General features: G+C 34.4%; 1 protein-coding gene across 1 annotated transcript; it reads left to right on the top strand.

Moving 5' to 3' along the window:
* The first annotated feature begins 14 nt into the window (after positions 1-14).
* On the top strand, positions 15-7,498 carry LOC143621681 (glycine--tRNA ligase, chloroplastic/mitochondrial 2-like). Its single transcript, XM_077093029.1, has 27 exons — positions 15-297; positions 915-965; positions 1,103-1,170; positions 1,296-1,377; positions 1,470-1,533; positions 1,602-1,746; positions 1,843-1,944; positions 2,053-2,179; positions 2,572-2,655; positions 2,750-2,836; positions 2,921-3,022; positions 3,118-3,181; positions 3,425-3,480; positions 3,609-3,680; positions 3,807-3,889; positions 4,161-4,209; positions 4,303-4,365; positions 4,451-4,540; positions 4,622-4,708; positions 4,943-5,014; positions 5,147-5,205; positions 5,307-5,400; positions 5,470-5,688; positions 5,789-5,883; positions 6,028-6,118; positions 6,197-6,301; positions 7,487-7,498. The coding sequence occupies exons 1-27, from the start codon at positions 31-33 to the stop codon at positions 7,496-7,498; spliced, it is 2,490 nt and encodes an 829-aa protein (XP_076949144.1). The 5' UTR covers positions 15-30.
* The last annotated feature ends 5,002 nt before the right edge of the window (positions 7,499-12,500 follow it).

Below are 12,500 nucleotides of genomic sequence, written 5' to 3'. Positions count from 1 at the left end.
CACACACACACGCTTCATTCTTCGTAATCCATGGGGATACTTACACTGCCACTGGTAACCTCTCTTCTGAAACCCCATAATAAGCTCCAATTATCTCTTCTATTCACCACCACTATCCGCCATCACCACCGCCGTACACTCTCTCACCACCACCGTATCCCTCTATGTTGTTCTTTCTCTAATTCCGCAGCAGCACCTCAATTCACAACAACGCCAGATGCAAACAATTCAAACGCCGACCAACGGCCGGTTAAAGTTTCCATACCTACTTTTCAACAAGCTATTCAACGGCTCCAGGTTATTTTTACTTTTCAATTTGTATGTTAATCATTCAATTAGGATATAAGGAGTCACTAGTTGTTGTTTAACTACCCAGTTAGGTTAATTTTAACTTAACAATTCATCCTCTTGTTATTAGCTCGGCTTTCGGTTAACTTATGCTCATTGTCCAATGAAGTTTTTTTACTTTTATTATTTTTCTTTGTCAAAATGGTTCGGTTATGGTGTTCGAACCTCAATTGTGAAGTTACGAAGCTGAAATATGCCGGTTCCAAGCTCAGTTAGTCGGTTATAGACGGTCGCAACATGAATTTTATTGTATACAATTTGGAAAAAAACACGCACACATGGTTAGGTTGGGTTAGGTTCCGTGTCATTTAAGTCAGTTAATCAGATCACTTAACTATAACCGATTGATTTTGCCGGCTATGGTTAGTTTCATTTACGATTCGGTTTTCAGTTATGGTTTGTTTTTTGCTCACCCCTACTTATTATGTTAGAGTTTCAGTCATTATCATTATTACTACTGTTTCTTAACAATATATTATCTTCAAAATGTCAATAAATAGCTATTAGTTACATTTTATTGCATTGTCAGGGCTTTTTGTAATGCATATTTGTTTCTAATGATGCAGGAGTATTGGGCATCTGTTGGATGTACCATAATGCAATGCAGCAACACTGAGGTACTCATAAAGCCGCTTAAGTTTTGAATTTATAGATAAGTATAGCATCAGTTTATTAGATCATGGTTATGGAAAGTTAGAAACCGATTATATATATAGGTTCTGGTGCTTATTATTGCTTTGTTTGTATTGGTCAGGTTGGAGCTGGAACTATGAATCCCTTAACATTTTTGAGGGTTCTTGGTCCAGAACCATGGAATGTCGCGTAAGTGAGCTTTCAATGTTAATATATATGTCAATATGACCTTAGTTATATCATATACATTGTGTATGCATGCCATATTTTCTATTGATTGATGTGATTGCTGATTTGGTAGCTTCTGGTGGAAGGTATGCAGAGCCAAGTATCCGGCCTGATGATAGTCGTTATGGTGAAAACCCTAACCGGCTTCAACGTCATACTCAGTTCCAGGTTAATATCACTATATCAGTTTCATTTTTTTTGTTTTAATCATAAAATTATCCAAACAGTTGTATTAACTTCACCTGAAATCTCTCTCATAGGTTATATTAAAGCCTGATCCTGGAAACTCACAAGACCTCTTCATCAGGAGTCTATCGGCCCTAGGTTTTTTCATATTTTAAGATAATTACATAGTTTTTAAAAAGAATTAAAATTCTATTGATTTACAAAAGGAAAAATCAAAAACTGGTTGTTTTGCAGGAAAGAAATGAGTGCATATTATCTAGAGCATGCAAGTGTGGATCATATTCAGAAACACTTTGATTTTTTTGAGGCTGAAGCACGTGCTTTGCTGGATTTAGGCCTTGCAATACCTGCGTATGCTATTATGCCTTTTTTTTGCTTTATTAAGCATACATGTTTATACATTCTTTTATATTTTATAAAAACATGTTTTTTGACAAAATCTTTCAGGTACGATCAGCTTCTCAAGACTTCTCATGCTTTTAATATCCTAGACTCTAGAGGCTTTGTTGGGGTAACCGAACGTGCACGTTATTTTGGGCGAATGCGCAGGTAGCCTTTTCTTTTGAGTAGTTAGCGTGCCAGCAATAATATAAATGGATATTACAAATTTTCCTTAATATGTCACATTTGTTGACTTTATATTACATCTCTTATCAGTTTAGCTCGACAATGTGCTCTGCTTTGGTCAAATACAAGAGAGTCACTTGGAGATCCGTTAGGCGTTATTTCTCAATCTAGCAACCATGTTGTTCCAAACGAGCTTCTAGAAGCAGAATCCACAAAGGTACTTATTTGTTACTTTTCTTTCTTTCTTTCTTTAATTTTAGCTTAGTTAATTTGAACATATTGTATTACTCCCTCCGTCCCATTAAAAGTGTCATGGTTTGAAAAACACAAAGTTTAAGGTATATTGAATGATTACCCTTTTTGCTTACCAAATGACAATAATGCCCTTGGAAATTGGGTCTATCAATATTGTTTATTAATGTTAGTTGTGTGTGTTTAAGGGTAAACTTGGAAATTGACTAATAAATTTTGAAAGTGGACATTTGTAATGGTCAATGGGACAAACAAAAAAGGAATTATGGGCACTTTTAATGGGATGGAGGGAGTAATATTTAATGAGGTATAGGTGTCTGCTGAACCAAGTTGTATTGATATATATATGAGGTATAGGTGTCTGCTGAACCAAGATTGTTTCTTCTTGAAATCGGGACAGAAGAATTACCACCAAATGATGTTGCTAGTGCAGGCCAACAAGTATGTACATTATGGCCTAATTAGATCATTTCTTGTTCTCATATTATACAAGTATAATTGATAATGGCTATACTAATTGGTGTATTTGTTTCAGTTAAAAGATCTAATTGTGCAATTACTTGGAAAACAAAGATTGACTCATGGTGAAGTTCATGTATTTGTCACCCCGAGGAGACTAGTGGTATGGTTTTTTCTTTCTTTCTTTGAATAGTTAAAATAATGTTCTTATGGTTTTTTATGATCATAATTTGTTTTGTGTTTGCAGATTAGTGTTGAGAATCTATGCTCTAAGCAATCAGCTAACGAAGTTGAGGTTAAAGGGCCTCCAGCTTCAAAAGCTTTTGATAATCTTGGAAATCCAACTAAGGTATTTTTGTCATGTAAAGTTTTCACTCTTTAATATTTCTTCTTTACATGCAGATTTATTTTATATATATTCGTTATTTTTTTACCCTTTGTTAGGCAGCTGAAGGTTTTTGTCGAAGAAATTCTGTACCAGTGGACTCATTGTATAGGAAAACTGAAGGTAATACCTAATAATAATCATCCCTAAATCTGCTTGTATTTAATAGTTAAAGTATATTTTTTATGCTTCATTCTTTTTATTGAACTTATAGTAAATTTTAGACATTTTGATGATATTCTGTATATATGCTGTTGACATCAAGCTGAAATTTATTAAATGTTAAGCTATGATGTGACATGCTTATATGATCATCAATCAATTTCCCAAAATAACTAAGTGGTAACTTTTCTTTTATTATTATAGGTAAGACAGAGTATATCTATGTTCGTTTGATGGAGTCTGCACAGCTTGCTGTCGAGGTACAATATGCCAAAATAAATTGCTTGATATTGTTAATAGTATATCATAACTAGCAATTGTTTCCTTCTTCCGTGTTATTGATGTTCATATCAGTTTAAGAAATTTTGTCTTGTATTTGTTTGTATAGGTTTTATCAAAGGAGTTGCCAGGTTTGATTGCTAAAGTGTCATTTCCAAAGTCAATGCGTTGGAATTCTGAGGTGTGTCCTCTATAACTACCTATCTGAAAACATTAAATGACTAATCGCTATATATAAGTGTTATGTTGTAACTACGTCTTTCAACAAAATGCGCCACATTTTTAAATGGATTCTACTATCATCTAGGTCATCTTTAGCCGACCTATTCGTTGGATTTTGGCACTTCATGGGGATGCAATTGTTCCTTTTGTTTTTGCTGGTGTTTTAAGGCAAGTGGTCACTTCATGAATTTACTTAAAATTATATTCAGCTTTTTGTTTTTTTTGTTATGATTTTTAAAAGATGTTGATTGCAAAAATAAAGGTTTACACATTTTTTGTAAGACAAAGAGTCTATTTTAATAAACCTATAAACCTCTAGTGTATGGATTCCACATGAACACCTAATAAGGTAGCAAATTCTCATTATGATGATAATTTCTCAATTGACATAGCAGTATTTTATTATTTATGTCACTTTACATATCGTTTTTTATTGCAGTGGTAATGTTTCTCATGGTCTTCGGAATACAGCATCGGCTACAACCATGGTATGTGTGATGCATTAACTTCAATCAGTAGTATTTTAAGTTGCTAATTCAAACATACTTTTTTCATTTTATTATATTTGGAATTTTGTGCAGGTTGATAGTGCAGAATCTTATGCTAAAGTAATGCAACAAGCTGGAATATCTGTTGACACTGAGGTGACTTGAGTGTATATATTGTTTATTAAATTATTATTAATAATGCATAGAAAATGGCATGTTAAAAGTTATTTTCTTGTCGCAGCAACGAAAGAAAATAATTCTAGAACGATCCAATGATTTAGCAAAAGGTGTTGATGGATGTCTTGTGATGCAAAGCAACTTACTTGACGAGGTAACTGATTTTAATATTATTTTCCTTAATTTCTGTTTTTTTCCCAATAATTGAACTGATTATTTGTCTTAATGTTATTAGGTTGTTAACCTTGTTGAGGCACCTGTTCCTGTGCTCGGGAAATTCTCAGAGTCCTTTTTAGTGCTCCCAAAAGATCTGTTAGTAATGGTACGGTGTTTTTTTAACCATGTTAGAAAATGCTCCATATAAACAAACATGTGTTAATAATGAACTCATGATGTATCTAATTGATCGTTTAACTACGCATGCACGGTCAATGAGGTCAAATGTATTCGTGCTACTTCATGCATTAGGAATCAAGACCTTGTGCTGATTTATAATATAACCAAAAACAAAAATTTACACTTTTGGGTTAATTGTTGAGTTAAATTTATTCTGCAGGTTATGCAAAAGCATCAGAAGTACTTTGCATTGACAGACAATCATGGAAATCTGTTGCCATATTTCATTGCTGTAAGTTTTTTTATTTTTTAAAAATCTTAATCGAGTCAACTCATTCATGATCAAAAGGGGTCTATATTGGCACCTATGTATATTCATGTTGATGATGAATATGAGTGGCTTCTCTGATTGGTTTCTGTTCAGGTTGCAAATGGAGCAATTAATGAATCAGTTGTTAGGAAAGGAAATGAAGCTGTACTCAGGTACACATAGTCAATAATTTTCCTTTCAATTTCTTATTGTGTAGTATACGACTACAAGTATATACTTAACTGAAATACTCGAGTCAACTTCTTTAATGTAGAGCTCGATATGAAGATGCTAAGTTCTTTTATGAATTAGACACCAGTAAAAGGTTTTCGGAGTTCCGGGGTCAACTGAATGGAATTCTTTTTCATGTAAGTTTTTTCTAAACGTTTTGACCCATGTGACCAGCACATTTCTCAGCCTCTACTCCAAATTTGCAGGAGAAACTTGGAACAATGGAGGATAAAATGATACGGGTGGAGAGTACTGTTAATGAACTCGGGTTGGCCCTAGGGTTAAGTGAAGATAAGCTCCAGATCGCACGTGAAGCTGCATCACTCGCAATGTCTGACCTCTCGACTGCTGTTGTTACAGAATTTACTTCTTTATCGGGAATAATGGCTCGTCGCTATGCTCTTCGTGAAGGATACTCACAACAGGTCATCATTTTGACCTGGTCAATAATATATAGATTTAGAGTTTTGTACGAATAGTAAAAGTTTTGATTGTTGTTGCTCATGTGACTTTTTGATATATCAGGTTTCTGAAGCATTGTTTGAGATTACACTCCCTCGGTTTTCTGGTGATATCCTCCCAGAAACTGATGCAGGAATTGTATTGTCAATTGCAGACAGGTAAAATGCTATTACTTTTCAGCCCTGAAAGTTTAAGAATTTGTCTTATTTTGAAGTTGAAATAAGCTCATTTGACTACAAGTGTCAATGAGTACATCTGTTCTTGATACAGGATTATATTTAATTGTTTTTTCAATTTGGCAGGCTAGATAGTCTAGTTGGCTTATTTGGAGCCGGTTGTCAACCAAGCTCGACTAACGACCCATTTGGTCTTCGAAGAATCTCTTATGGTCTTGTAAGTTATTTGACTCATGCATAAGTCAACTCCTGTTTGTTGAGTTTTGGATTGATTCTAATTATTGATTCTCTCCAGGTTCAAGTGTTAGTGGAAAAAGATAGAAACTTGGACTTAAAACATGCTTTGGAAGTCGCTGCTTCCGTTCAATCCTTAAAAATAGATCCGGCAACACTCGATGAGGTAGCATATTTTACAGTTCTTACTGGAAACAAATACACTAATATTAATTAATACTTAAAAACCTTTGTATTCAATTGTAGTTCAAAATTAGTGATTTAAAATAGCTTAAAACATTATGTTTCAGCTAAATGAAAATGGGTTATACATATTATTATGTTATTCACATATTCATTCAAAAATAATCATATTGGCAAATAACAGTCACATATTAATTAAATATCCTAAAACAAAATAAAATAAAAAGAACCTTAATTTAAAATTACAAGAGGCGGCGGTGGTGCGGCAAGAGAATGACGGCGGCGATGTTCGCCGGAGTGGACAGAAGAGGAGGCCGGTGATGAGAAGAACAGTGAGAGGGTAAGGGGACAGGGGGTTTTAGGATATGGGCCTAAGGTGGCTGGCTACATTTGGTAGTAGTGTTTATTAATATGGGCCTAAGGTGACATGGTTTTGGACTTTTTTCATGTGTATAGCAGTATGCCCTATAATATAATTGCGTATGATTATACAAAGTATAATAAAAATGAGAAATGTGAAAAGAAATTTAATTCATTAATATTAAATTTGGATTGTTGAGATTAATTTAAGAATAAAAATTGATGAGAAGGACATGAATGTAATAATCATTTATGATGACTTTCTCTTTTCACATATAAGTCACATGTCAATTCATTCATCATTTTAAAACGTCTAGAATCTTTTCATACGACATTTTTTAGATTTTTTTATCGTAATAATAAACGCTTTTTTATCTTTAATATGAATATCATATTGTTATATATAAAAAATTAGTGGGCTATTTTATATTGTGTTATTTGGTTGTTCATCGAGTTTTTTCATTGGGTTTTTCTATGCATTGTGTTATAGATTTTGGTCATTGTGTTTTTCAGTTGGTACTCATATTAAAGATAAAGATAAAACTAAAACAAAGATTATGTCATTGTGTCTTTGTGCTCAACATTTGTTTTTTGACCTATCATTGTGTTTTAGTCATTTTGCTTAACATTCACTTAATTTGAGAAAAATAGTATTATATCATTGTGTATTACGTTCAAGTCATTGTGTAATATGTAGTTTCCATTGTGTTTTACGTTTCAGATCATTGTGTTATATGCATTTTACCATTGTGTCTTACGTTTCAGGTCATTGTGTTATACGTATTCATTATTGTGTTTTATGTTTCAGGTTACCGTGTAATATCCATTCGTCATTGTGTTTATGTATTAGATAACTTGTTTGTATTTTTTATTATATTTACATATTATTATTACACAACAGTGTTATTGGTATTAAAAAAAAACACAATGATGAGTTGAAAAACTCAATGGCGAAAAATACACAATAACAAAAAGAAAGATACAATGACGAAAAAAGACACAATGGTAAGCCCAAAGACACAATAACGTAATTTATATATATATATATATATATATATATAACAAAATCATACTAATATTAAAGATAAAAAACGCTTGTTATTATGGTAATTTTTTTTATTAAAAATATCATATGAAAAAATTATAGACGTTTAAATTGATTAGAGAATTAACATGTGGCTTGTATGTGGAGAGATAATATGTATATTGTTACTTGATACTTGTTAATTAGTTATGACTTTTCACACTTCTTATTTTTTGTGGCCTTTGTAGAATAACTCAACCCTAATATACTGATATACTATACAACCATACTTTCTATAACTGTAATAAAGAGACTCAAGTGCTTATTGTAAAGTAATGCCTCGTTGCCTTCTTCTCATTCACAATTCCCTTTATATAGTTACAATGATATATCCTATAGTTGAGATATTATCTCAACAATAAATGCCAAATATATGGAGATCACATAACTAAATACAAGATAAATACGGTTCCTATTATACCCCGCAGTCGAAGCGGGAGGTGAACGGATGCTGAGACTGGATCGAAAATCTTCAAATAGTGCTTGAGGTAGGCCCTTGGTGAAGATGTCCGCGACCTGATGACGCGTGGGCATATGGAGCACACGAACTTGACCCCTCTGAACTTGTTCACATACAAAGTGAATATCCAACTCAATATGTTTCGTGCGCTGGTGTTGAACCGGGTTATTGGAGAGATAAATGGCACTGACATTATCGCAGTATACCAGGGTGGCACGAGACAAGGGACGACGAAGCTCGAGTAGAAGATTACGTAACCAACATATTTCGGCGACAACATTTGCAACCCCGCGGTATTCAGCTTCGGCACTCGAACGAGAGATAGTGGGTTGGCGTTTTGAAGACCATGAAATTAAATTGTTACCCAAGTACACACAATAGCCCGAAGTAGAGCGGCGGGTGTCCGGACATCCCGCCCAATCAGCATCGGTATAAGCTATTAGTGAGAGGTTCGGTGGACATCCGAGAGTGAGACCGAGATCGGACGTGCCCTGAATATACCGTATTATTCTCTTCAGAGCCTCCCAATGTGCCGTGTAGGGAGCATGCATGTGCATGCAAATTTGTTGAACCGCATAAGTTATATCGGGTCGCGTAAAAGTAAGATATTGTAACGCCCCGACGAGGCTTTTATATAGAGTCGGGTTGTCAAAAACGTCACCAGATGTTGCTCCAAGTTTCGGGTTCGTGTCTACGAGGGTAGATACGGGCTTGCACGTGTGCATGCCAGCACGTTTAATTATATCTTTCGCGTAAGCCTGTTGTGTCAAAAACATGGTGTCGCCTTGTCGTGAAACCGAAATACCCAAGAAGTAGCTTAACGGGCCTAGATCTTTCATGGCAAACTCTTTAGAAAGCCCCCCCGGTAAGTGGTGTCTAAGAGTGTCGGTTGAGGTTACCAAAAGAATGTCGTCGACATATAAAAGTAGGTAGGCCGCTTCTTTACCATTGTGAAGTGTAAAGAGGGAAGAATCACACTTGCTTTGAGAAAAGCCCAAAGTAAGAACATAGTCAGTAAACCGTTGATACCACGCCCTTGGCGCCTGTTTTAGACCGTATAAGGATTTCTTGAGTAAACAAATATTATTTGGAAATTCCTTATTTAGAAACCCCACTGGTTGATTACATATAAACGGTTTCGGTTAACTTACCGTGTAGGAAAGCGTTTGTGACATCAAGTTGGTGAACTGGCCATGACTGTGAAAGAGCTATCATTAAAACGGTTCGAATAGTGGCGGGTTTGACCACTGGACTTAATGTGTCACCACAGTCTACCCCAACCTGTTGCAATCTTCCATCACATACCAATCTAGCTTTATATCGTTCCAATGAACCATCTGAATTGAATTTATGTTTGAACAACCACATACTTCTAATAACATTAGTGTGGTTGTCTCGGGACCAATTCCCATGTCTCATTTTTAATAAGTGCATTAAATTCGTTGGCCATGACATTGGACCATTCATTTGTGGATAAGGCATGGATGGGGTTTTTTTTGGGACTGGGACAAGTTTGGTAGAATGAAGATTGAATATTTGTTTTGCCTTGGTGATGCCATCCATAGCTCGAGTACGCATGGTCCGAGTGGGTGGTGGTGTTTGTGTAGGAACTGTAGCAGTGTTGGTTTCTGTGATGGAAGGTTGGGTCGTAGGTTGATGAACGTTAGGTAGGGTGGTGGAATGGGTTATGGGCTGTGGAGGTTGTGGCAATGGGTTTAAGTTTTAAGGTTGGGTCGTAGGTTTAAGTTTTAAGTTTTTTTTTTTTTTCACTCTGATCTCCCTCTTCTCTTCTCTATATAATTCCCATGGATACCAAACTACACCCGGCGGTTACCGTCTCAAACATCAAACACTGTATTCCAATCACCCTAGAGATGGAATCGGCTATGTATACTTCTTGGTCTGAGTTGTTTAAAATCCATTGCAAAGCTTTCATGGTTTTCAATCACTTGTCCAACAAACAGCCGCCTGCACCTTCTAAACCCGAAGCCGCTGAACAAGAACGCGAACAATGGGAGCGCATCGATTCCATTGTTCTTCAATGGATATACGGTACAATAAGTCGAGATCTCTTACATACCATTCTAAAGAAAAACACAACCGCATGTGATGCATGGGAAGCCCTCGCTGCCATCTTTCAAGATAAATACGGTTCCTATTACTTATCATCCTTGAAAGTTTAAGTTCATGTTAAGCATCTTAGCTTTTTGATTGATGGTCATACAACTATGCTTAGTCTTATGTTACATTTCCTGATTTCCTAGATATGGATTGAATACGTGATATCGATCATAGTATTATGTACTTACTGCTTTGCTTAAATTTATTTGTATTTTTATTATTTGAAGCATCTAGTGTATTACACGGGTTGTAAAACTACTATGTATATATGGGTGAGTTCATTGAGGAACTTCAAAAAGTGAGGAAATGGGAACAGTCTTCCCAACCCTTTGATCATTTCCTCATCCTTATAGTGCACTGTCAATCACCTACTTCACATCATTTTTGTAATGGAAAAAACCCGTTCAAAAAATCATTAAAAAATTATAAAGCGAATAAATAAAAAAAGTAAAAAAAAAATGTTTATCTATTTTCCCCGTTCCAAAAAAGAAATTAATAAATCTTGGTTTAGCTTTCGAAAAATAATTAAAAAACTATAAAACTAGAAATCGAAAAAAAATATATAAGTAAACAAACCAAAATGTGTATCTAGCATTCCCGGTTCCAAAAAAAAAACTCAGTTTAGTCTTCGGGTTTAGTTTAACATTTAGGGACATGTTTTTAGGGGGTTTAGGTTTTTTTAGGCACCGGGGGGGGGGGGGGGGGGGGCTTTTCTTGTACACGTGACGGTGGAAAGATAACATGAAAAGAAAAGTGTATAAATATATTATAACTGTGTACACGCGTAAAAACATAACTTGTTAATTTTCATGAACACTACATTCTGTGAGATAACCATAGGTTGTTTTTAATATATATATATATATATATATATATATATATATATATATATATATATAGGGGATGGATCATGCGAGAAGTAAACTTATAGTGAGAAGTGCGAGAAATAAATCTTAACCGTTAGTTATGTGTAATCAATGGTATAGATTAGAAGTGGCATAGTTGTAATTACCAACACAATATTTTAACATGATTTTAAGTAAAAAGGGTAGAGTAGTCTTTTAGGTGTAGGCTTTTATTTTAAAACGTACAATATCTGCTCCTCCTTTTATGCCCTAATTAAAACTCTCTTTATCATCCCTGATTTCCCCCTGAACGATTTCCACATTAATTCTCCCATCATCATCGATAATATTTAAATTCCACAATTTTCAATCACTAATCCATTCTATTTCCAAAATCTCTAGTATCTCAATCTCCAATCCACTGATCGAGTATGTATATGAAGGCTAGTATTGTATATTTTATTTTATTTTAGTTTTTTTCTTTTTTTAATAACTCAATACATATATGTTTTTGGAATTAAGAAACCAAATTTATAATCAAACTATAATTTTGTTGTATTTATTGATTTAGGGGAAAACTAGGGATTTAGAAAAAAAAGAATTGGGGGATACTGTAAGGTTTTCATCTAATTACACTTGTAATCATTTATGGTATTGTAATCATATATGTGTAGGGTGTGTAGGATTATTTGCAAATTTTTCATGATGTGTAAGATCATTTGCAAGAGTCATATAATTTACGGTTAGTGTAATGATATGTATGTGTGTTGACTGTGCAGGGATTATTTGCAAACTGAGTACATATGATGTGTAGGTATATTAAGGTTGTGTAAGTGTTGTAATATGTGTTGGTGTATCGTTGTGTAGGTGTTGTGTATATGTGTAGGAATATTACAATTTTGTATATGACCACTAATGATCTAAAAGATGAGATTGGTTGTGATTCTCATGTGTAGGTATATTAATGTTGTGTAGGTGTTGTAATATACATGATGTGTAGGTATATTAAGGTTGTGTAAGTGTTGTAATATGTGTCGGTGTATCGTTGTGTAGGTGCTGTGTATATGTGTAGGAATATTACAATTTTGTATATGACCACTAATGATCTAAAAGATGAGATTGGTTGTGATTCTGATGTTCTGTCCATGTGTAGGGATGTTAAAATTGGTTGTGTAGGTGTTGTAAAAAATTGATTTTATAATGTATATATATATATATATATGATGGCATGATGTGTAGGTATATTAAGGTAGTGTAGGTGTTGTAAATACATGTAGGTATATGGCTGTGTAGGTGTTGTGTATATGTGTAG

This window comes from Bidens hawaiensis, unplaced genomic scaffold (assembly GCF_021521415.1).
Source record: "Bidens hawaiensis isolate Kalapana, Puna unplaced genomic scaffold, B.hawaiensis_p1.1 tig00002935_1, whole genome shotgun sequence".
Classification (NCBI taxonomy): domain Eukaryota; kingdom Viridiplantae; phylum Streptophyta; class Magnoliopsida; order Asterales; family Asteraceae; genus Bidens; species Bidens hawaiensis.
The sequence above is the reverse complement of the archived record's forward strand: the minus strand, read 5'-3'. Positions and strand labels throughout refer to the sequence as shown.